At 36.5% G+C, this 26,122-nt stretch overlaps 1 protein-coding gene across 2 annotated transcripts; it reads left to right on the top strand.

Moving 5' to 3' along the window:
• The first annotated feature begins 566 nt into the window (after nucleotides 1-566).
• On the top strand, nucleotides 567-24,350 carry LOC134744604 (organic cation transporter protein-like). Of its 2 annotated transcripts, none has more exons than XM_063678468.1 (5): nucleotides 567-710; nucleotides 15,709-16,093; nucleotides 17,704-18,111; nucleotides 19,180-19,417; nucleotides 23,127-24,350. In XM_063678468.1, coding segments are annotated over exons 1-5 (1,461 nt in total). In that variant the 5' UTR covers nucleotides 567-709; the 3' UTR covers nucleotides 23,556-24,350. The 2 variants fall into 2 exon arrangements, with proteins under 2 accessions (XP_063534538.1, XP_063534537.1); XM_063678467.1 differs by lacking the exon at nucleotides 567-710 and adding an exon at nucleotides 14,444-14,551.
• The last annotated feature ends 1,772 nt before the right edge of the window (nucleotides 24,351-26,122 follow it).

The raw sequence follows: 26,122 nt of genomic DNA, 5'->3' as shown, positions 1-26,122 counted from the left end.
GACTACCCGTCTTTTACTAATTGTATGAATTAAAGGGGGACAGGTAGTCTATGTCGCGGCGAGATACTCGCGCCAATCATGTGCTAGCCCGGCAGCATAGTCGATCACTGCCAAATTGACTCCCAACTAATAAGGAGTCAGGTCAAAGATTTAGTGTTTTATAATTAAAGTTAAAATTGTCCACGTTATCTATTTTCCTGCATTCCAGCGTGAATAAGACGCTTCCATCAGAGTGGATTTAGAACAAATAACACAACAGATAAATTCTAAATCCCCGAACGTCACGACAAATTACGTCTTCGTTGCTTTATAAGTAGACTGCTTTTACAAGGTGGCTAAAAATAAGTGCATTCCCGTTGCCAGGGAGGTTTTGGGATTATACTGACTGAACAACTTTTACTATGGGACCAACCACGAAATCGCGAAAAAAGATGTACCCTCCCATAGTAAAAGTTGCTCAGTATAGTCAGTATAATCCCAAAACCTCCCTGGCAACGGGAATGCACTTATTTATTAGCCACCGTGTATAAGGCCGGTTTCTTGGTGAATTCGCTAGAGGAATATATACGACGGCGCAGCCGCCGACTCTCCAATGCGTATAGACACGCCGAGCGGACGGCTTGCGCGGCCACTTGCTGTCCAGCTGACGTGTATTTTCGTATTTGTGAAGTTATATTTTTAGCTGAAAGTGAAGTGAAAATTAGTAAAAAGTAAGTGCTTTCAGTTTTAGTTTTATAGGTGTTACCTAATTAAAAATTCCTAATAGTCATACTTGTTATGAACAAAATGCTGCACTTCATGATAAAAGCAAGCCGCTTTGCACAGTGATAGAAGGGACCAAATTGAGCGATTTGACCCGCAGCAGCGGCAGTTTCACCCCTTAGGAACAGAAACGGCGCCACTTCTTTAAAAAAATATTTCAAAAAATTCTATAAACTAAACCAATGAACCGATTTAAATATTTAATATCTCAAATGAAAGCTCATTATATACATTACATTTAAAAAAATACATAAAAAATATATACTGAATACTTTTGACAAAAACGGCATCTTAAGTTTTTTTTTTCTCGATTGATAGTTTTTACTTGATTTCTCAAAAAAAATGTATGGAACATGAATAGTTTAATGCATGCATATATTACTGAATAAATAACAAGTATTATAAAAAAAACCAACACCGATACCTCTCATACTTCACGAAATATGAAAGTTTGAATGTGAGTGTAAATTTCTTCAAAATATATTTCAAAAAATTCTACAAGCTAAACTATTTGACCGATTTCAATGTTTAATATCTAAAATAAAAGCTCATTATATACATTACTTATAAAAAAAATACTCAAAAAACATATACTGAATACTTTTGGCAAAAAACGGCATCTTAAGTTTTTTTTTCTTACTCGATTGATAGTTTTTTTTTTACTTGATTTCTTAAAAAAAAATTATGGAACATGAATAGTTTAATTCATGTATATATTACTGAATAAATAACAAGTATTATTAAAAAAACCCAACACCGATACCTTTTATTCTTCACGAAATATTTAAGTTCAATTATGCACGCTCTTACAAATAAATTTATTTAAAAGAAATCTTCAACCGCAGTAAGTGCACTGATTTTAATATGAAATGTGTCATATGAATTGGTGCTGAATTACAAAAAAATATAACAAAATAGATTTTCTTTTTTTAAAGTGACTTCATTCGTAAACAAAAAACATGTCCTCTTCGGGTTCACCGGTAGATGTAGAACTGAAAAAGAAAAGTCGTTTTGAAGGACTCGTACCTTTCCAATACTACAAAATCACCGATCATACATGAACTGGTTGCTGTAGATTACTGTTGAATTATTTTTGTGCCTGTAGATTACTGTTGAATTATTTTTGTGCCTAGCTGATTACCATTAAACCTATAATTTTGTGCCAAAACTATAATTAGTGGTTACCAAGCGGGCTATATATGGGGAAACGCTCTGAAACCAGAAGTTTCCATACCACGTCCATCTTCTTGGGATGGACTAAGGAAAAAGAGAGTTGGACTCCAGAATGGTCGGCAGTTACAGCGATTTGGTCGCAATGAAGCCTCTTGGACCATTGTGGCTGCAAATCTGTCTGCGAAACTATGCGTTGTGGGTGTCGTCGCGTCAGCTTACCATGCACAGCCCAGTGTAAATGATGCAAAGGTGGCTGTACAAATCAAAAGTAAGTTAATGTAGTTCTCAATCCAGGGTTATTTTGCATGCTGACCACTGATTATAGGTCTGGCACAAAATTATAGGTTTAATGGTAATCAGCTAGGCACAAATATAATTCAACAGTAATCTACAGCAACCAGTTCATGTATGATCGGTGATTTTGTAGTATTGAAATGGTACGAGTGCTTCAAAACGACTTTTCTTTTTCAGTTCTACATCTACCGAAGAGGACATTTAAGTTTTTTGTTTACAAATGTAGTCACTTTAAATAAAAATAATTTCTATTTTGTTATATTTTTTTGTAATTCAGCACCAGGAAAAAACTTTATTCAGTTTTTATTTATATATTTTTTATTTATTAAAATAAATTGGGTGATTTCTTTTCATATGACACATTTCATATTAAAATCAGTGCACTTACTGCGGTTGAAGATTTCTTTTAAATAAATTTATTTGTAAGAGCGTGCATAATTGAACTTAAATATTTCGTGAAGAATAAAAGGTATCGGTGTCGGGTTTTTTTTATAATACTTGTTATTTATTCAGTAATATATACATGTATTAAACTATTCATGTTCCATAAATTTTTTTTAAGAAATCAAGTAAAAACTATCAATCGAGTAAGAAAAAAAACTTAAGATGCCGTTTTTTGCCAAAAGTATTCAGTATAAGTTTTTTGAGTATTTTTTATAAGTAAAGTATATAATGAGCTTTTATTTTAGATATTAAACATTGAAATTGGTCAAATAGTTTAGCTTGTAGAATTTTTTGAAATATATTTTGAAGAAATTTACACTCACATTCAAACTTTCATATTTCGTAAAGTATGAGAGGTATCGGTGTCGAGTTTTTTGTGTAATACTTGTTGTTTATTCAGTAATATGCACATGTATTAAACTATTCATGTTCCATACATTTTTTTTGAGAAATCAAGTAAAAACTATGAATCGAGTAAAAAAAAAAACTTAGGATGCCGTTTTTTGTCAAAAGTATTCAGTATATTTTTTTTGAGTATTTTTTTAAAAGTAACGTATATAATGAGCTTTCATTTGAGATATTAAATATTTAAATCGGTTCATTGGTTTAGCTTATAGAATTTTTGAAATATTTTTTAAAGAAGTGGCGCCATCTCTGTTCCTAAGGGGTGAAACTTGCGCTGCTGCGGGTCAAATCACTCAGTTTGGTCCCTTCTATCACTGTGCAAAGCGGCTTGCTTTTATCATGAAGTGCAGCATCCGGGCAAAAAATGGCCATAACAAGTATGACTATTAGACCGGGCCGTGTCCGGACCGGAGCTTCCGGCGCTTACTTTTCTATGACATGACAGGTGATCACGTGATGCCCTCCATAGAAAACGAAGCGCCGGAAGCTCCGGCCCGGACACGTCCCGGTCTAACGTGAGTCATCCTTAAAGCTCTTTTTACCCTCTGCTGACAGCCCTTATTAGTTACCTATATGAGATAGTCCTTGTGGATGTTTCGCAACCTCTAAATATTTGAAATTATTATTTCAATTATTTAGAGGTAAGTATATTAAATTATTTATTTCAGGCACAAATCCCATATTGTACTAGTAAAAAATATTATTTAAGGAGTTACCTATATAAGGTAACTTTTTAAATATATATATATACTACTAGTAGTTAGTTTACAATATGTAAAACAATAAATACCTGAAACTACTTAATACTATTTATTTGGATGATGCGTTGGGTTCGTGTAATTGATTCCAACGCCTCATCAGTGGGCAGTCTACTCTGTCAACAAATGCGTAATGATGATGTGTAATGACCGATTTTTTTTTGGCATATAACATTTTTTCATGAGTGAGAACAAGAATTCGAGCGAAGAAAATATGAAACACCCTACTACATACTTAAGTACATGTGTAAGCTAACTCACCCATAAAATTAAATAGTACTTACCTATTTCAAACTGAATAAGCTTCATGACCAATTATGACCAGTCATTATCGTTAGGTATTTATCTATTTATTTGTTTTGAAATGGTTAATGATAATAATGATGTTTCTAAATTATAGTCAGCAAACCTTATCAGATGTTACGTCCGAGGCTGTCGCCTTGCACTCTTGGCCGCGGGCTTCCGCACTCAACCGGCTATCAGTACCAACATAATGTCACCCTCTCTCAGTGCCTTTTTGAAACGCCGCTCCTTAAAACATGCTGTTATTAATTGTGTTTAGACGGTGATTGATATTTATGTGTTTGTGTTTAGTTTAACTGACTTTGTTCATAAAACATAAGATCAGCGTCTAAACAGCTCATTGATTCTGTCAATGTCTAGGTAGGTGTTTATATGTGGGAGAGAATAATAAATAATGGATAATGGAATAATGGATGGATGGATATGGGAGTAATGGATGGCTTTGTATTTATAAGCGCTGGATGAAAAGCCCTATTACAGTCGCTTGAGTCGCTTCCCTAAAAAAATTATGTGTGTGCCAATTTTTTAGATTAGGATGCCAAAAGTGGATTGATTCTCTAACTAATCAACTACCAGTCCCAGTGCATGCTTTATTATCCCATAAACTTTGTACCGGATTATTACCATTACAAATATAAATTTAAATTAAATATCATTGTTATTTGTGTTTCAAATTTCATCATGTTGACCTTTCTTTATCTCATCGCAATAATCTACACTACACTCCACTTTAGTTTGTACGGGTAATAAATTCAGACAATCAAAACTATTGTAATATGGATATACATAGGTTGTTTTTTTTTAGGTATTTTACACTATATATCCTGCAAAAGTTATTCAAGCCCCTCAGAGTATAGGTTTCTATAGACTGTTGGTGTTATTCATTTGACTTGTGTATTTGTAAGAGGGATAAAACATAATTTAACTAAATCAGGCTCGGACTACATCAGGCTAAATCAGGGCTGAATCAGGGGGACTTAAGGGAGATTTTTTATATTTAGTTTTAAATTTGTATTGTTTTAGTTTTAGCTTGTCTAGGTTTAATTAGTAATAATTAGTTTTAAGTTTTGATTTTTTTTATTATGTATTGTACTTATAAATGTGTGTTGACTTTGATGCCAATGGACTGATATGACTCGAGGTGAGGATTTACGATATACAGTTCAAAATACCTAATATATTATAATTAACAAAAAATCAGGCTCGTAAAATTTTATGAATAAGGGGGTGTATCGTCACTACATAGAATAAAACTAAGTCGCTTCCTGCTGTCTGTCTGTCCCTATGTATGCTTAGATCTTTAAAACTACGCAACGGATTTTGATGCGGTTTTTTTTTTTCAAAAGTCAAAAGTCAAAATTTTTTAATAGTTTTAAATAGATAGAGTGATTCAAGAGGAAGGTTTATATGTATAATACATCAGCATTGCACCCGTGCGAAGCCGGGGCAGGTCGCTAGTTTATTATAAATACAACTTGTCGTTTTTTTTGGTATCACATTTTTATAAAAAAATTACATGTGTTTAATAAGTGCTTTAATAAGGTACACATTTCGTCCTGGGAGCTGGACGTAAAGCATATGGTTTAGACAAAATTTACCTACCCAATCCTCCCGAGTAACAATAACGATTTCGGACAAACACTACAAAAAAAATTACGGTTTGCGAACAAGACATAAAATCGTACTATTCGAACCGCAATTACACATGACTCGTAAAGCGAATCATCTGGGCATAGTTAAGTGGGTAGTGGGTTTCTTTTAGTTAAAGATTTTTTTTGGATCTGTGCATGGTGGCCTTTTAGAGAATATGGCAGCTTACTTACGACAACTCCAAATTTGACATCCAATATAAGTATCATGGAGCGTTTCTATCGACCCGCTCTAGCGATGGTTCAACGCCATGAATGTGCGTTAGGCGTTGGTTTTTAGCTGATTCTTTTAGCTGTCTCCCTCATGTCGCTTGCATCAGAAATTGAAGGGAATCCAAAATGTTGCGTGAAAAATCGTTTTTATGTAAAAAAAATAATTCACCATATTTATTCTGCAGATGCTCAATTGAGCAATCATGATGATAACATTGATGACACTTAAATAACATCTTTTGACAGCATATTAACCTTTTGCAGTGAAATACCAGTGAAATATGTAGTCTCAAATAAAGCTCGATACGCTTGTCCGAAATATATTTCCTAGCATCATAACATAGTCCCTAAAATGAAAAAAATGTAAAACCTTGTTATATATATATGGCTTGAAAATACCCTAAAAACATAATACAAAATAATATACTTGTCAACAGTTAGACTAGGTTTTATCTGTATAAACGATACAGTCCATAGGTAGACTTTGTCTCTTTAATAAGTAGAGAGACTACCCACTTATTACAGCAGTATATCAATATAGATTAGCGTCACAGAATAAATAATAACCACTGAGATTATAATTGTTTAAATATTAGTGTGTTATTACTTTGACTTATTTTAATTCTTATTTGAGACGCCATTTTGAACTTTGTTCTGTACCGGCTGTACCGTTAATAGGTTAATAACGACTCTATCTCTACAGTACACTATTTGCGGCTAGGTACCCGATGATGTGCATCTACTTAAGAGATAGTACCTTAGCCCTAATACGATATTGAGAAACTAATATAACAGCGTTGATTAATGACATGCGAAGCCGCACGAGTACGCCCGTTCTCTTCTTGTTATGATGATATGATCCTTAATTACACACAATGTCAATTAGTACTTACTTACTGAGGGCAGGGTCTCATACGTCTCATTTACATGATATCCACAACGTTATCATTTTCGTACTGAAATTTATATTCTTGTCAATATTTAATCCGCTTGACTTTAACATTAAATAAAATAATAAATTAGACATTCTTACACAAATTGACTAAGCCCCACAGTAAGGTCAAGGAGAAGAACTTTAATTTATAGGTTCGCCTCGTTTGCCAGTAAAAGGTTTCGTCTTAGAATAGAATAAAAAGACCCATACAACCTAGGATCAAAAACGTTCGGGAATACCAGCGTCTTTACTGTGGACAATATAAAAGTAAACGATATGGTCACATAATATATGTATTATACCACATTATACTTAGGTTTTAAAAAGAAGTAGAGACTAATATTCAGGTTCGGCAAGAAAATTCAGCTTCGAAGTCCATTTATTTCATAATGTCCACAACCTTACCTCACACTAAAAAGTTTTTGTCCCAATACGATTTACATGAAATTTTTACATATATCTCAAGATTCTTAAATAAATAAATAAATATTATAGGGACATTCTTACACAAATTGACTAAGTCCCACGGTAAGTAGGCTTGTGTTATTGGTACTCAGACAACGATATATTTAATATAATAAAATAAATAAAATAAAATAAGCATTTATTGCTGCTCTACATTAATAACAATATATATTAGGTATTACTTTTCCGACGATTAGGTTTTGTAACAACAGCTTGTCTTTCGACAAAGGCCTCCTCTAAAGATTGCCATTTCTCCCTATCTCTTGCAAGTCTAATCCATCCTGGGCCGGCCACTTTTTTGAGGTCATCTTCCCAGCGTTTCCATTGGCCACCCTGCACCCAATACTTAAATACATAAAAAGCACCCATGACTCAGGAACTAATATCTGTCTGTGCTCGTCACACAAATAAATGCCTTTTCGTATAATGGGATTCGAACCCAGGAGCATCGGCTTCACAGGCAGGGTCACTAGTCACTAGACACTACGCCAGACCGGTCGTCAAAAGGGTCAAAATTCTTAACGGTGAAAGAACTCTTAATGTACCTACTTTTCCATGACTCTTACTTGCCGAGTAGGGCGAGTAGTGACTGACGTCACCGTGAAGATAGGCAATTACTTGTGCTTCCGATAAATAAAGCATTCAAGAAGCTGTTAAGCTATTTCGGCGCGATTCGGGAAATGAATTAGAGATTCACTATATATGATATAATAGTAGAGATATATGAAATTCCACGGCAAAAGGTACCTTATGGCGGCTGGCGCTTACGTCGCACAGCGTCACAAATTGCGGAGCTATGCGACGTAAGCACTATCCAATATTAATTGGCGCGGCGTTAATAATAGCGTAAGCGCCAACCGCAATAAGGTACCTAGCTTTACTCGTGGGACGTAACATATCTTTAATATTTCAAATCTAGTGAATCTCTAATTCATTTCCCGAATCGCGCCGAAAGGAACGTTAAACTAATAACAGTTTAACAATATTTGGCTAATACTCGCGAGTTTTTGTTTATTTAACTTTGTTGTTGACGGACACCTGCGATTGAGGAAACTACGTCCAAAAAACATATTCGCGCTTTTCATATAAGTAAGTACCTACTACCAAATGGCGAGCTTTTTGTTTTTGTTTATTATTTTAACTTTGTTGTTGACAAAAACCTGCGATTGAAGAAACTACGTCCAAAAACATGTTCGCACTTCATATATTTAGGTACCTTCTACTCACCTTTACGTTATCATAATGTCATACTCTAGTTTGTGCATTGTCACTAATTTTAATTTAGCTTAATAGTTCAGTTCAGTTCACTTGTAGATCATAATTGTGACTCGTCCTATACCTATATCCTAGCTTAACCTAACTTGTATGAAAGACCTGTACTGTACAAAAAATGCAAAACTATGTAACCCTCCGTCAGTAGTCGATGATCCGACTGAAACTTACCATTTGTAGGAAAAGACGCATGCATTTAAATAGATTTGTAGGTATTTAATTAGTCTTTACCACATACAATTAAATAGTAAAAAAAACCCATAAGCCCTTTTTAGGGTTCCGTAGCCAAATGGCAAAAACGGAACCCTTATAGATTCGTCATGTCTGTCTGTCTGTCTGTCTGTCTGTCCGTCCGTCCGTATGTCACAGCCACTTTTTTCTGAAACTATAAGAACTATACTGTTGAAACTTGGTAAGTAGATGTATTCTGTGAACCGCATTAAGATTTTAACACAAAAATAAAAAATAAACAATACATTTTGGGGGTTCCCCATACTTATACTGAAACTCATAATTTTTTTTTCCATCAAACCCATACGTGTGGGGTATGGATAGGTCTTTAAAAATGATATTGAGGTTTCTAATATCATTTTTTTCTAAACTGAATAGTTTGCGCGAGAGACGCTTCCAAAGTGGTAAAATGTGTCCCCCCCCCCTGTAACTTCTAAAATAAGTGAATGATAAAACTGAAAAAAATATACGATGTTACATACATACATTACCATGGTACATTACCATGCAAACTTCCACCGAAAATTGGTTTGAACGAGATCTATTAAGTAGTTTTTTTTTTATTACGTCATAAATCGTAAACCGCAATTTACCTTTCACTCACGTTTCACATAAAAAATACATTGTTAAAATTATGTAATTTACGGAACCCTCGGTGCGCGAGTCCGACTCGCACTTGGCCGTTTTTTTTACCAGTGTTTACATAATTATCCAAAGAACTTAAACAGGTATCCACACTGACATTACACCTAACAGCCTATATTGTCACCTAATTAAATATTTTTTGTTCTTCCCATTAAATTGCGGGGACACAGCGACATCTTGATACTGTTTTGGTCATAAAACCATTCCCACGACATCATCATTCATCGTCATCACTTAATAAAACAACCGGCATAAATAGTTATTTGTTTTACAAGGGGGCAAAGTTGTTGTTTAACCTCTCGTGCTAATATTGATACCCAAACAAGCGAAAGATTCCAAAGTTGAGCCACGAGCGTAGCGAGCGCTTCGAAAAATATAATCTTGAGCTTTGCGAGGGTTTCAAGGCACGAGGGCTACACAAGTTTTGCCACCGAGTGAAACATAAAAAAATTCACCACATGCACCAACACAAGGAAAATACTAACTGTAAAATATCAATCAAAATCAAAGCAAATCGATTCAAAATGAATGTTATTAAATATTTATCATTCAAAATCATCATTTAAAAGTCAATTCTTCCAGCGAACATAAGAAAACAATTTATAATTTGCATTTGATTACTTTGCCTCACATGTGGATAAAATGCAACTTTCTTATCAGTTTTTGAACAATCAAAAAGCCTGTACCAGCTGGTGTGGTGAAAATATAATTTTATATCAATCGATAAGGTGAAATAACCTTCTTTAGTAAGGTGCGCTATATGTATACCTTGGGTGGTTCCCGTACCTAATAATGGATTAGTTGAACCTACCTATCAAAGTTAATATGAAAGCCGGCCTAGGTTCATTGTTGTTAAGATATAGTACTATTGCTCTATCTAGCAAACTATACAAGACGATATGCTCCGGTGTAATGTAGACCAGGTACCTAATATAGATACATACATATTTAGCTTACTACATTTAATAATCGGTAATTTAATGATTTAAGAAATGGGTCTCTATTGTTTGACATAATTATTTAAAGTCGTAATGTAATGATTGTCATATTATCATTAGTCATAATTTGGTTTTTCTCAGAAACGCGTAACTTTTCAGGATTGCCATAAAACAAACCTAACCTAACCTAACCTATCTATAGGATAACCCGAGGAAAATCCTGAAAAGTTAACGTTTTCGGAATTATGACTAATGATAATATGACAATCATTACATTATGACTTTCAATAATTATGTCAAACAAAGGGGGACCCCTTTAAGGAATACATATAATTAAGATTGAAAGTTTGTATGGTTTAGTTTTAAAATAAAATGGAAGCCTATAATCACTCATTAGGCCATGCTATGATCACTTATGAACATCAAAGTTATATTTTATTTGTTTATAATGTTTTAATTGGTATAATTGGGTTGTCTTGCGGATGCTTAATCACTAAAGGTTATCTAATGTGTTCTTTCTAGACGGCATTATTACTGATTACTATAGGAATCATTCCATACACACCACACTTTGTATTATCGCATGCAGAATCCAAATAACATTATCATAAAAATGGCCACTATTATTACAACCTAGTAGGTTGAACCTACCTCAAATCTGGGGGCACGGTAGTGCCCCCGCCAAGACGAGCAAAGCGAAGCGCAAGGGCACTACCTACCTTTTCTCGAAGCGCTTCGTCGTTTTTTTGAACCCTCATAACTTGGGTTTGGATTACACCAGATAAACAAAATTTTCGGGATATAATGCCAATAGTGGACTTATTAAGCGTAATTTTTTTTAATTGCATAGCTCTTATACTTTAGATTTTATTCATATCTAAAAAAACCCCGATTTCGTCACTCACTCACTCACTCACTCATCAAAACCTTTAGGGTACTTCCTGAAGTCCTAGGAAGCTGAAATTTGTTATGTAAGATAGTCTTAGTACACAAACAACAAAAAAATTCAAAAAAATTTAAATTTTTGGCCCCTAAGGGGGTGGAAAGGGGGATGGAATTTTGTATGGAAAATCAATAACCGCTGTACCAATTTAGTTAAAATTTGGCATGTAGATAGTTTTTATTATGGGGAATGATATAGAATAGTTTTAACCCCAAAATCACCCTTACAAGGGGGTTGGAAAAACGGGGTTGAAAAGGGCGTAATCAGTAAAAAGCAGATTGTATTAAAGATGCCCCCAGATAGGAAATTTCGGGATTTTTAATAGTAAATTACCCCCAACCCTTTAAATTAGGGGATGGAAGATTGTCATAAGCAACTTACAAAAAGAAGTGAAATCCCACCAAAAACATTTCATGTAAAATGTTGCCAAGACGAAACCAAAAGACTCGCACTGTCAAAAAGTTATCAGATCTTTTGTAGAGCCAAGCTTCTAACTCTACAGGCCCTAACTTCACAAACTCTACACCTTAGTTAAAATATGTGGCTTGGCCGTTTTGTTACATACAAAATAATTTATAGTGAATACATTTTTCACCTTACGCCCATGTGACAGTAGCGAAACGGCCTACATAAGATCTGATAACTTTTTGACAGTGCGAGTCTTATGGTTTCGTCTTGGCAACATTTTACATGAAATGTTTTTTATTGGGATTTACATATAGTCGAATTTGTCGAATAAAAACTAGTTATAATTCATAAGGTTTCGTGGCTGAAGAGTTCTAGTGTCAATTATACAGGGTGTGTCCCTGTCCCAAACTCTGAAATCCTGAAATCCCACGTAGGGTTACTTCTCAGGAATACTCTAACGTTAATATTTCTTTAATTAGAACAAAAGATAAAACAACACATTTTCAAACAAAAGTTATTTCCAATAATCGACAACAAAAAGAAACATACTGTATCAATTATTGGCGAATCTTATTAGTGTCATAAATAAAAAAGATATTCAAAAAGGTCGAAGAAAGTTTCATACTATTTATTACCTCAGGAGCTACTAACACATACAGGCTGCTCCAAAGTAAAAAATCGTAATTTGTTAATTTCTTCGTAACCGCTACATCGGTTGTTATGATAATTTGTATACTGGTTCTAAATACCCTAATAATGCATATGTACATTTCGACTGTGTCCAATGGCTAGGGACCTCCTGTATATTTATCTTTATTTCAAACTGACTGCTATAATGTACTCGTATCGGATGGTAAGTGGCCTCGATTATATAAATATATAATAGGTATAATTATAATACGTAGGCACCGTTTAGACCTACATTCAACTACACCCCCTCTGAAGACATTAAAAAATGCAAAGCAAAGCCATCGCTATATGGTTGGAAAGCTAAGAAAGCTTGGAAAGGCCCTAGATATATACCAACCTAGAAAAAAACTAGCTAAATTTGGGATTCCATCTCGAGCGAGGTGAAGAGATAACATAGGCACATGCTAGTCACATCGACTCGTGTAACGGTTCATGAAACCCTGGCGTGATCTCTACTCGCCCGCCATTGATAAGCACTACGTTAGGTACATTTCATGGAGCAAAATGAACTTCTCATAAACATAAGTAACACTAGATCATTCTAATGCGCGTAATACGGCGGTGCGTCACATATATTATTTAACTATAATATTTTATTATCTGCGTCATATTTATAGTGATAATCAGAAAGCATTTTAGGCAGCAATGCAATAAGAATAGGTTTAAAAAATTCTAAATTTTCCAAGGAAAGGAGTAGCCATTACTTATGCCCTGTACCTTGAATTATTAATGCTTAAGTATGTTATCATAGAATATTTGTCTTGGAGGCTCGGCCCGCTATCTTTAAAGCCGCGACGTGCTGGCTCGATGTCGGACGACCTTATCTAAAGTTCATGACCCTTTCTTTAATGCTTGCTACACATCAATTATTTTAAGAGCAAAGTTCGTTCGATAATGCGCCCAATCGCATGGCCAACGCCTAATTTTGATAACCTTAATTATAATGACCGTTGGTCAATTTTTGTGTTCAATAAATGTCATTCAATTTTATTTGATTTAGGTTCCTGGTGATAAAAAATATTTCTGGCAGATAAAAAATATTCATTAATAATGTCTCACGGCTCGAAACACTATTAGGTCTCTTGTCGAAAAATCATCGATAAACATTGATAAACCATGCTCTATAACGAAACGTGGCGAAGACCGAGTACCTACATGGCTTACAATGGTATCACAAGAGGATGCGAAAGACCGTGCGAAGTGAAAGAGAAAAGTCGGAAAGCAGAGTTGTCTCTGTATACCTATAAGTAGCAGAGGTCGCAACTAGGATAATCGTAGAGCAGAGATAAACTATCACTTCAATTTCACGCTCCTTAAAGTAAGTTTTAATGTAAGAACAATGGTCAATTACATAAATGCACTCTGCGTCATTTTATTGACGTGTGTACAACAAATGGCATTGCACTGCCACCGAGTTTGTAAATATTCCGTGGAACATCTCCGGTCGACCGAGTAAACGTGCAACTTTGACATATAACTTCAGCTGAACGATAGCAAACTAATTACTCTAATTGCGAGAAGTTTCTTACAATTATTGTAAAACATGACGGCGGAATGTATTGGAAACTTTGTATTTACCCTTTTTGTACCTTTTTTTGACCTGTATTCTAGTAAATAAATGTATTTCTGTTTCTATTTCTACAAGGATTTTCCGCTACGGAATTCTAAAAGGCCGCCTGATAAGCTCAGTTTGTTGTATTGTATTTCAAAAAACTATCGCTCTTATCAGCTTTTGTAATTTTGTTATGTTCAATAATAGCAGTTTTTGTAGTATTAAATTTAACTTATGAGCTCAATAATGACCTCTTGGTGCTAAGAGGTCATTATTCAATTTTTAGTCATACATACATTACCCAATATAGTGTGTTAGGGGTCACTCTTGCTAAGAAAACACCTCCGTTCCATTCAGTTATTCCAAGACTCAACTCCGTCCCGAACAGTCGGGTTCGGGGACTTATAAAGTAGATCAAGATATCGGTTCAACATGTCATCTAAGACTGAGCCCGAGAAGATAAATGACACGAGTAAGTAAACTTAAAATTTGAATTGTGAAAAAAAACGTAGGTACTTACCTAATTCTAATTTATATTTTTATACCTCAGATGAAATACCTCAAAATTTTACGCCACTCTTTTGTAATAAATTCTATTATTAGCTATAATATTAGAGTAGGTACCTAATTAAATGCGTGCGGTGCGTGCCAACTGGATGCGTATACCCAAGAGTATAAGTATTACGTAGGTACGTAATATTATGTTGATTATTTTTAGTGAAAATGAAAACATTTTTTTTTAAGGTGGCGCCTACTAGTTGCACGTATTTTTTTCTTACAATTTACCATCAAATATCTTGTAATTCAAGGGTAGAGTGGACAATCATTAATGTATTTTTCTACTCGTCTACTTTTTCAATTTATTATTTCAGGTAGGTATGTACGTGAACGTCGTGAACACAACCTAATCTGACTACAGAGCTAGCAGCTTTCTGTCGCAGTGCATAAGTATTGCCATTCAGCGAGGGAATGCTGCCAGCATCTTTGGCACAATGCCGCGGGGCGGGGGCCTTATTTACATGTATTTTTATTATAAGTAGTTTTATATATATATATATATATATATATATATATATTTGTTTGTAACTTAAATATGTTTTTGATCAAATAAAGTACATAATAATTAGAACAAAAGATTTAAACAACATTTATCTGTATTAGGTGTTTACCCGTACACATCTAGCTCTACTTTCTTTTTCTTTTTCTACTTGTCCAGCACTGACTGGGTAATGTTAGGTGTTGCATCATCACTTCTGACATTACCCTCCCAGTGCTTCAGTATTTTAACAACGTGGAAATACTTACTAGAGTTAGGTATGAATAGATATATTTATATATCTATTGAACATGCAACAACGTAGAAATACTCAAGCACTGGGAGGGTAATGTCAGTGCCAAAAATCACGGGAGTTTACTAGGTAAAGTGTTACCAGCCTTAACTACGGAATGTAGAATGATTTCCAATTTCAAAGATTTTGCTACGCCCATGCATTTTCGACCTACTCTTCTTCTTCCTTCCCTTATCCCACCTACGTGGGGTCGGGTCTCCTACGTGGGGTCGGGTCTAATTTTCGACCTACTCACAAATCTTAAAAGTAATACTTAAATTGGGCCATATTTTAATTGCAGTGGTGCAGAATGAAACAAAAGACGCCGAAAATCAGAAGACGGGCCAAGACCCGCTGGAACGAGCTATCGGCGCCATTGGCAAGTGGCAGATATGGGTCTGCTTCGTCGTGTTCCTCGTAAAGTTCCCTGTGGCCTGGCACCAGATGAGCATCATCTTCCTCGCACCCCCGATGAACTTCACCTGCGCAGAAGAATCCACCACTTTTGACAGCGTCTGCCACGCCAACTGCACCAACTACAAATACGACCACTCTGTCTTCAGAGAGACCATCGTCTCACAGTGGGATCTAGTCTGCGGACGACAGTGGCTAAAAGATCTTACGCAAACCTTCTTCATGCTCGGCATCCTTGTTGGCAACATGGTCTTCGGCCATCTATCCGATCGGTAAGTTTCACGTGGGTGTTATAAGTGATATATTGACAAGAAATTATGTTCGTCGTTCGCATAAATTGGCACGTCCTGCTTCGGGTTGGGCTCCGGAAACCATTACTTGACGGTCTACTGATTACCAGTCATTGACCTACTTGTAAATTTATAGGTGCGAAATACGACGATTGTCTTACGACCTGGGGGCCGATTTTTGTATTTCGAGCGCTCGATTTCGTCACTCGAAAATCTGTGGAAAACGGCGAAATGCTATTTTTGAAATACGAGCGGAATAAATAGAGAATCTAGTGGTATTGACCTCTGGTTTTCAATTCTATTAGTAGAATTGAAATGCCTAGAGTCTGTTCGGAAATAGAAGAGTCGTGGAATGTATTGGGCCCCAAATGGCCCCATACATTCCACGATTCTACTATTTTTATAATTTTTAGTAAAATAAAATCAGTTATTGACTTTAGAAATAACTATACATATAATACAACTATAAAATAAAAAAAATTAGCCTAAGTCGAGTTCGCTCGGTAGGGTGCCCAGAAGGCTGGCCGCATTGCCCCGCTGGATAGCAATGCTAATGCTAATCCGCTGGGCAAAATATTGGCCAGCCCTCTGGTCACCAGAAGCCTCTGAGGCGCTTTGCCAGCTCCTCATAGAGGCGACGCGCGCTAGGTCCCCACGGCCCCAGGGTTTCCACCCCAAACGCTGCAAATATGTAGTTACTACCTAGTGTGGCATATTTGCGACGTTTGAGGCTTTCGTCCGAGGATGCGGCCGCACCAGCGCCAACTTTGGTGCCTGGAATATGGGACGGCGCCAGGGTATCTACGCAGGTGGCGTCCCAGACAAGTGGCAGATCTATACTCCAAGGTACCAGCGTCATTCCGTCAGGCCTCTTGCCATCGACCCTGGCCATGATGCCCCTATTCTGAGACATGTGGCCAATCAGAATGTTGTATTATCGTTAGATTGTTAAATGTGCCCACCGTTGTGGATGGTAGTGTCTGCAACCACCCGACCCGACTCCCATTTCGCAGTGGCAAGAAGACGGGCCCGATCTGTCGGACTAAGTGCCGTATCTAGGAGACGGTTCCCAGTTAGACGACAGAGGGGTTCGTCCCACTGCCTCTGCGAACATGGGTTGATAGGCGGGTCTGTGTTAGGACATGTTAAAGACCATAAGTTCTTGGCCTCGGTACAGTGCGAAGCCTCCAGGACCCCCAGGGAAGGGGCTAAAATTTTCCCGATAAGGTTTTGAGCACTGTGTACCGAAGCTAAGAAAGCAGGTAGCGCCACGCTGGAAATTTTGCGGATGCCCAGGCCATGTCATGCCCAACCTAATTGCGGGTGACATGATGCATGTAACTGCGTCAAAATATCGGGAGCTCATAAATAATACAAGAGGTAATCACGGTCTATGTCCCGGTCAATATAATTAAGTCTATTTAAATATTTATGGCACTGATGTAAGGTTTTTAAAAAATAAGACTTGCATCCCCTCACAACATGACAAATCGCTGTTGATAAAATAGGTTCAATTAGGATACCTAGTTATTAATCGTGAGCCGAACTTTTGTAGCTTTTCCATTAATACTATGATTTAATTTGTTTTCCAGGTTCGGTCGACGAATGCCCTTCCTAGCAGCAGTGTTCCTGCAGTTGATATCAGGCGTGGCGACCGCGTATTCGATGAACTGGTATATGTTCACTGCACTTCGATTCATGCTCGCCGTGGCCACTGGCGGCACCATGGTCACCAGTTTCGTCCTGACCATGGAACTCATCGGTGCCACATACAGAGACACCGTGGGAATCATTTACCAGATACCCTTCAACCTCGGGCACCTGTCGCTGGCGGCGTTCGGCTACTACCTTAGAGATTGGAATAAATTTCAACTGGCTATCTCGTTGCCTTCGATCATATTCCTGAGCTATTATTATTTGTTACCTGAGTCGCCGAGATGGCTTATCACTGCTGGAAGGACCGATGAAGCCGTCAAGATTATGACAGTCGCTGCTAAGAGGTAAAAACACATGGTTGTGTTTGATTTTAATTGAATTTTGATCATTTTTCTATTAAATAGTACTTCAATACCCTCTGAAAATACAATGGCATGATAATTATACATGAAAAGTGAAATAACGTAAAAGCATATCTCAAATTCGACAAATTTTGTCATGATTCGCCGCCCGTTTCGCCATATATATTACCCCGGCCACATACTCGACGAGTGGCATGGGAAGCAGCAAGGGAAGTTGGCAGAGACGTAGTGTGGCCGCGTACTGCTTCCCATACCACTCGTCGAGTATTTGGCCGAGGAATATCAACAAAGAATAACAATTTATGGCCCACTGCAAATTAAACAAAACGCGTTCTTCACAACAGCAGTAGCTAGGGTTATTCAATTAATAATAATATAGTAGATTGTTAACCAAGGGACGAAAGGCACTCATTTCTGCCGAGGTATTTTGGCGCTCGAATGCAGTGAGAGCGCCAATAGTCCGAGGCAGAAATGATGCCTTTCACCCGAGTTAAACACTCTACTTTTCATTTCGAATACGAGGAAAGTAAAATGCATGTATTTTTTTTAAAACATGACTAAGTATACATTTTTATAGTATTTCTTGAGGGTACTTTCAATTAACAATTCAGACAAAAGTATCGTTATTTATGGAATGGAGAGTCAAATATCAAAATGAAAAATTTATTACAAATCCATTTAAACTCAAATTTCAATTGCGTATCGTAAAAAAATTAAAAAAGTCGTACTTCGAACGTAAAATGCTCTAGTGCAGACACGTATCATTTTCTGCGCACCTTTTAGAACAACAATGACCCTCTTTCAGAGCATGAGAAATGAAAAATAATAATAAAACGTTTATTTATTTAGATAACAAGATCCATTTTTGTTAGTAATCTACAAACTAAACCTAAAAACTATGTTAGTATTCGTACCTCACTAATGACATATAATTAAATAGATATTATGTTTACTACTAAGCTATAGACACCGGTTTTCTCCTCGATTTCTTTCTAATGTGACATTTTAATTTTATGTATTAAATCTCAATTTTTAATTCTCCATTTTCAGAAACGGTCGCCCAACAGAGAACATCTTTTCAACCACCCAGAAGCTGAGCGTGGACGTGACCAAGCCCGAGCACGTGTCGTTCCTGGCGTTGTTCGCACAACCGCGCTTGCGCGTGCGCACGCTGGCCATCTGCTTCAACTGGTTCGTGTGCGGGCTGTGCTTCTTCGGCGTGTCGCAGTACATCGGACATGTTGGCGGGAACATCTTCACTAATGTCGCTATTTCTGCTGCTATACAGGTGAGCGCTGAATTACTTTTGCATTACACTGATAACCAGGATTAGGGAGAGAAGATAAACTGACTGAAGCTTAAGAATGTTATGGTTTTTTTTTTCAAACATATTTATGTAAAAGTGTGATTGAGAAAACATGAAACCACTTTCAATACAAGTAAAACATTTTAACGATACGGCGGGAATATATTTAGGCTCGACACTGTCAGTTAACTCTTTCTAATCTAAGTAAATACGTGTGTAATAAACCATAGTATACTCGTACTTAATATAGAATATATTTTTCTCAAACATGCAATGAAATGTCGTCCTTACGTGCGTACAAGCTTCAAAGTATCACGTTTCGGGCGGAGCAACTCGAGAACTGTAATTTCATACAAAATTGCAGGCCTAGGGCGGGAAGTAATTTTTTTTAAATTTTAATGTAAACATGGCGTCTGTGTTCATGAACAGGCTAAACCTAGGGGGATATAACCAAACGGAGTAGCCATTAACAGGCATTCCCCTCTGTCGAAAATAGTCGGCCAATGGTCATACACAATGTATATCTGACATGGTTATTTTGACGTTACGTATACATTTGACGTTCTGCTCCCCCGCAAAAATTGGCAAACTTTTTTGTACAGCAAATTACAGACGTGGCGGCTCCGTTTGGTTATATGTTATATCCTCCTAGAACTAAACAGCTGATTTTTTTTCATCTTTATAGGGCCGTATCTCCTAAACTGTGCGTCGTAGCGCAAAAATAATAAAATTTTCGTTCCCCTTTAAGAAACCCCTAAGTAATATGTGCGAGTGTGGAAACTTGCAACAAACTATACACCCATAGTATTCGAGTGCCCCTTCACCAAATACAACGGGCCTGCTGAAGACTTCAAAAATCTGGCGAAGAATGCGAGTTTATATCTGCTTACTTGTAAATTTTGAATCTTTATTGTATTTTTTGTTACCAGAATGTAACCGCCATACGATAAATAAATAAATACTAGCGACCCGCCCCGGCTTCGCACGGGTAGTTCAACTAATTTACACAAAACTTTTACAAATTATATACATAGAAGCCTTCCTCTTGAATCACTCTATTTATTAAAAAAACCGCATCATAATCCGTTGCGTAGTTTTAAAGATCTAAGCATACATAGGGACAGACGGACAGACAGCGGAAAATGACTTTGTATTATACTATGTAGTGATTTTATTGCATGTTTGAGAAAAGCACTATACATACCTCAGCGTGAAAAGGGGTTGCCTGCCTCATAACTATTCGGTCTCACTACGTTCGGCTGTCTATTCTATTCGGCCGGCAACCCCTTACTTCACGGCCTCTGTAGTAAAGTAATGTACTAATATGCACGTACATAATTTGATTAAGTAGAAGGTCGTAAAGGTTGACCGCTCACTGACTACTCAAAATCATGTTTTCCACCATCTCTTAACCAAAGTATACATATTTATGAGGGATGGGAAGGGACTTGTCAACGTTTCTAAAGGCAATTCCAATACGTTTTATTCTATTCTAAGACAATTATGTTCCCGCTGTTCCCGCCGGCCGTTGATGAGATCTTAACACAATGCATGCTACGTAACATCAGGCGTTTGCATATTTATTACGATCGTTGTAACATCACCACGAAACAGTATATTGATAGTTATTATATAACTAGCTGTTGCCCACGACTTCGTTCGCGTGGATTTTTATATTGGTTGTTGTAATTCTACATGAACTTTCTGCAGTTAATAAAAAAAAACCGATACAAACTGTCAATCTCCTCTCAATCCCCTTACAGGAAAAAAAATCCAGAACTCACACAACAGTAGATTGTGTTACAAGGGAGCAAAATAACATATTTACGGCGAGGGCGTACATTGAATTCTGAGCGAAGCGAGGGATTCTAAAATAGAATCCTGAGCGTAGTGAGGGATTTAGTGTGTTACGTCCAAATAAAAAATAATTTTGCTACCGTGTGACACATATTGCTTTTCACATCACCTGTGAGGTAATTATAATCTTTAACAGTATTATTTAAGCTAAAAAATTAATGCGCAATTTTTTTTTTAAATAGTGTCATAGTACAGAAAAGTGTTACTTTGATCCCTCCTAGCAGGGAAGAAAAACCCCTTTTTCAAATTGGTGATGTGAAAAAACATTTTCTTTCTCGATACAAGTTTTTAACCCCCTATAGAGAATGAATTTTCAAAAACATTTAAATTACTTTTCTTGTTTTCTATGTAAAGGGGTGACTTTCTTTGAAGTTTCAAGTCCCTCAAAAAATGTTTGTTCCCGATGCATACTTTCAACTCTTTCTAACCCTATTAGGGGATGAATTTTCAAAAGCACTGAAATTACTTTTTCCCCTCACTAGCTCGGAAAGCCGTCTATTATCCTTTAAAACAAGCGGGGAAAAACGCATTTTATCCACTAGTGGGGAAAGTAATTTGACCTTGGATGGAGCGTGTTTAAGTAACTTTTGACAGATAACAAAACGTAAAACGTCATAATAATGGTTCGTTCGATATTAATTATAATTAAATAAATGGTTCGAGAATTTAATAAAAAATACCAAATTTAGTTTTATTTAATGATTTTAAGTCATAAACCTTAAATTCCATAAGAAACATTTGTTTTTTTAAATGATGTTGAATGTAATTCTGAACGCACAAGTTGAGTCGATGCAATTTCAAAACGCATCGTCAGAAATGTCAACATTGTCAACAAAAAAATTTTCACCGACTCCGACACGTAAAAATACACAACTTCCCGAGTTTTCTGTTATAATATCGTATTATCGTAAAAAAATTAGTGATTCCAGTGATGAAGATGATCTAACGCCTGTGGATGTTGCACTTTCCTCGCTATAGTGAGGGGAAAAGTTTTGTGTTACACACGGGTGCAAATGTATTTTACTTCTCGTGTGTTAAAACACTCGCTACGCTCAGGATTCTATTTTAGAACCACTCGCTTCGCTCGTGGTTCAACTATAAAATCCTTTCGCTTACTCTTGTTTCAATTCCACACTCGCGGGTAAAATACAACTTTGCACCCTTGTATAACAAATAACTATATGTTTCATTGTGCACAATAAAGAATATTATTATTATTATTATTATAACTATTCTTGCTTTCTAATATTGTGTCTACCTACGAATTTCAAGTTCCTTACCTGCCTACTCAAATTGTTCCCGTTACAATTTTTCAACCCCCTTAGGGGGTAACGCAGATCGCATAATCATTATAATTGGAGTTCTGAGATGCATCCACTTCATTACTACAATATTAGTTTATGTAAATAGTCCCGCAAACCAAGTACTGGATTAGTATTGCTAGCAATCACAACCACTACACATCTGCTATCGTCGTCATATACAACTATTACACGTGTTTGTGTTTGGTACATTAATTTAGCTCAGTAGTTCACAAGCGCCTCGGTATTGTTGCAATTTGATCCCATTAAGTAATTCCTTGTTTAGACGTCGTATCTCAAACACCGTTGAACTGAAGATTTTTTGTAACAAGAAGCCTATATAACATGGTCACGTGACAAAAGCAATGACAAAAGCAGTGACAAAGTCAAAAGCATAAAATATTTGATATTTAATATCAAGTGCAGTCACAGAGTCAAATGTTTTACTCAAGATACATCGCTATTGTCATTAAATTGCAGCAAAAATAAGCTAAGTCTTTAGTAATAATTTTATGTTGTTTATTTATTTCCAGGTCCCAGGCACTTTGATCTCTATCTACGCGAACAGAGTTCTCGGGCGGAAGATAACGCTTATCAGTTCCAACTGTGTCACAGGGCTAAGCTGCCTACTCATCACCGTAGTCCCACACTCAGGGGCGCCCCGCTTGGCGCTCGGCTGCATCGGTCTCTGGGGCATGAGCATATCATTCTCCACTGTGTACTTGTACGCTGGAGAAATATTCCCCACAGTCGTCAGAAACTCCGGGGTAGGGTTGTCTTCGACTGTAGCCAGAGTAGGTTCCATGATCGCTCCATTTGTAGCGACCCTGTCTTCAACCAGCCCGTGGTTGCCGCCTCTAGTTTTCGGTATCACGCCGCTAATTGGCGCTGGACTTTGCATACTTTTACCTGATACGAGGGGACGAAAATTGCCTGACACGATAGAAGAAGGTGAAGCGTGAGAACTATAATAATTTAGTGTCGGTGAGTATTCTATTCATTCGTGCCTTTTATTTATTATGATAATATAATTTTTGCAAATCGTATAGTGACACTCTCATAAATAAGAGGCTTACTTATATTGATTTTTATACGAAAAAATAATACAAGGTTGTATTAATTAAGAAGTTGTGAAATGGCGCGCTGATAAGTTGATAGCAGCTGACTTGCACATGCAAATGGAAGCATTTTTGACATTTATATGTTTAAGTCCCGTAAAATGGGGTGAGTAGGGTTCGCGGAGAGAGTTGGATTATGAATGGGGAGAGAAGGTTTGAAAGGGGGATGAGATGAGTTTTTAGGGCTACTGCTACAAAAAAAAATGTATTCCAATTTAAAATGGAGCTATAGTAATACTCATAATAAAAAAAATCGATCCAACAATGTTCCAAAATCACCTTTGTATGAAAACCCATCTCACCCCAATTACGAGGGACTACGGGGTGAGGTGGTTTTTCCTATTCATCGTCAAAGTTATGAAATGGAACTACCCAAAACAAAATAAAAACTAAAACACAAACGTCCGGAACACTTATTATATACACCATTCAGTTTGCATATGTAAAAATATAATGTTATCGAGGTTTGAATGTCAGTTTTGCTCCTACTCACCCCATTTTACGGTACTGACAGTAGTCTATTACAAGATGATTACAAGACTAAAGGTCTATTCTTTCATAGGCTGTGATAATTTGTGAAAATATGTGTACTACGTAAATGATTAATAGGAAATAAAAAAGAAAATGTTCATTTTATTATTCATGTTTTTATTTTACCCAGCCGTATAGCATTTTCCCTTCTACAATAGGTAGGTACTGTAAGCATCACAATAGTTAATATCCTATATGTGGCCTAATACTACTGATAATTACATGTAGTATGTACCTGGCTCTATACTTTTGATTGTTGTATCTATGGTCATTTTAGTTTGAGAGAGAGAGCTGTCAGATTTGGCGGCAGGCCTGTGCGCGAGGTTATGTTACTTATGTTCGATTTGATCTTTATGTAATCTTATAATTAATCCTGTATATCAATGTAATAAAAGAAATGTCAAAGCAAGCAGTGGTTTGTGTGCTAAACCCCTTTTACTGAGCATTAAATCTATGGATGATTTCAACTCAGAAAGCGGGATTGTGAATTCAAATGCCCACATAGAAATTGGATGATTATTTTCACCTATATAGAGATGAAGCACACATCTCGAAGAATGTGAAAAAAAAAACGCTTAGTTAAGGCGTATATCTGGAGCATTGCTTTAAATGTTTGTGAGACGTGGACAGTGACACAACGGGACAGAGAGCGATTGGAGGCCTTTGAAATCCGGTGTTGGCGGAGGATGCTAAGGATTAGCTGGACAGAAAGGAAGACGAACGTTGAGGAACTGAGCATGGCAGGAGAGAAGAGATGCCTGTTAGGCACAACAGCTAACAGAAGGTGCAAGATGATTAGTCATCTAATACGGCACGACCCGCACGACAGATTCTTTTTAAACATCCTGAAGGGCAAGATTGAGCGAGAAAGACGCAGAGTAACACATATCTCAGCCAAATGAAAGATAGAGTTTCTGTCATGTTGTACGAGGGAGTCAAAAGGCTGGCCCAGCAAAGAATGGTAATTACTCCATCAACAAGAGCATAGCTCTTAAAATTGATGATGATGATGAAAGAGGTACATAGTAATGTAAGTTGCTTGGTCTTTTGAATGTTAATTTCATAATCAAGACAATAGTGTATATATATATAAATATATATGATACATGATTTCATTAGTTTGTTTTGTACGGTAAACAAAATGATTGACAATTGGTTTCATTTGTTTAAAATAAAAGTTGTTTTAAATTTGCAATGCACTGGACATTTGCTATGTATTGATCTAGTTGTTAACCTGTGTTTTTTGTCATTGTTTGTTTTTGGACTGACACGTTGAGACACGTTGGAATACAATGAGAATAGATCTCGACGAAAATGCAAGCAAACGACCATCACGGTGAGATTGGTGAGACGCAGAGAACTATCATTAAGAGCCAACATGGTTATAAGAAGTCAAAATGGTAAGGATGGTATTGTGCACTGTTCAGGTACAATTCAGGTGCTCAGTGAAGTTAATTATTAACAATGAGTTGTAAAATGACAATAATTGAATATTTACTAGGTATTATTACTATTATTTTTTGGATAGTCTAATGACACTAAAAGGTTATTTTTTTGTTCTAATGATGCATGAGTATATAATGCCTATATATGGTAAGAGATAACAAAAAAAGGTGATTGATTAGTATTGCAGAAGTTATTGCCATGATGAAATGATGAGATAGCAAAGATGAGAGGTAGCGACTGACAGCGGGCTAGAATTGTAGGAGATTGGCCCATGACGGTTGTCAATGGGAAGATTTAGAAAAGGCCTTTACCAAGCATCACACTTATTGAGATAAATACCCCGGTCTCTAATTTAGAATAAAAGAATCTTAATAGATAAATGTGCATATCGGTTATTTAGGTGAAAAGACAAAGAAACTAGTTTTTGTTATGAT

This window comes from Cydia strobilella, chromosome 10 (genome assembly GCF_947568885.1).
Source record: "Cydia strobilella chromosome 10, ilCydStro3.1, whole genome shotgun sequence".
Taxonomy (NCBI): domain Eukaryota; kingdom Metazoa; phylum Arthropoda; class Insecta; order Lepidoptera; family Tortricidae; genus Cydia; species Cydia strobilella.
Note: the sequence above shows the minus strand (reverse complement) of the source record. Positions and strands in the feature narration are given on the sequence as shown.

Bases quoted from the DNA above. Each gene is read 5' to 3' on its own strand.
- LOC134744604 (XM_063678467.1), top strand. From the start codon at position 14,512: ATGTCATCTAAGACTGAGCCCGAGAAGATAAATGACACGA. The intron at 16,094-17,703 runs GTAAGTTTCACG...TTTGTTTTCCAG, and splicing joins TTCGGCCATCTATCCGATCG to GTTCGGTCGACGAATGCCCT. The intron at 18,112-19,179 runs GTAAAAACACAT...CTCCATTTTCAG, and splicing joins ATGACAGTCGCTGCTAAGAG to AAACGGTCGCCCAACAGAGA.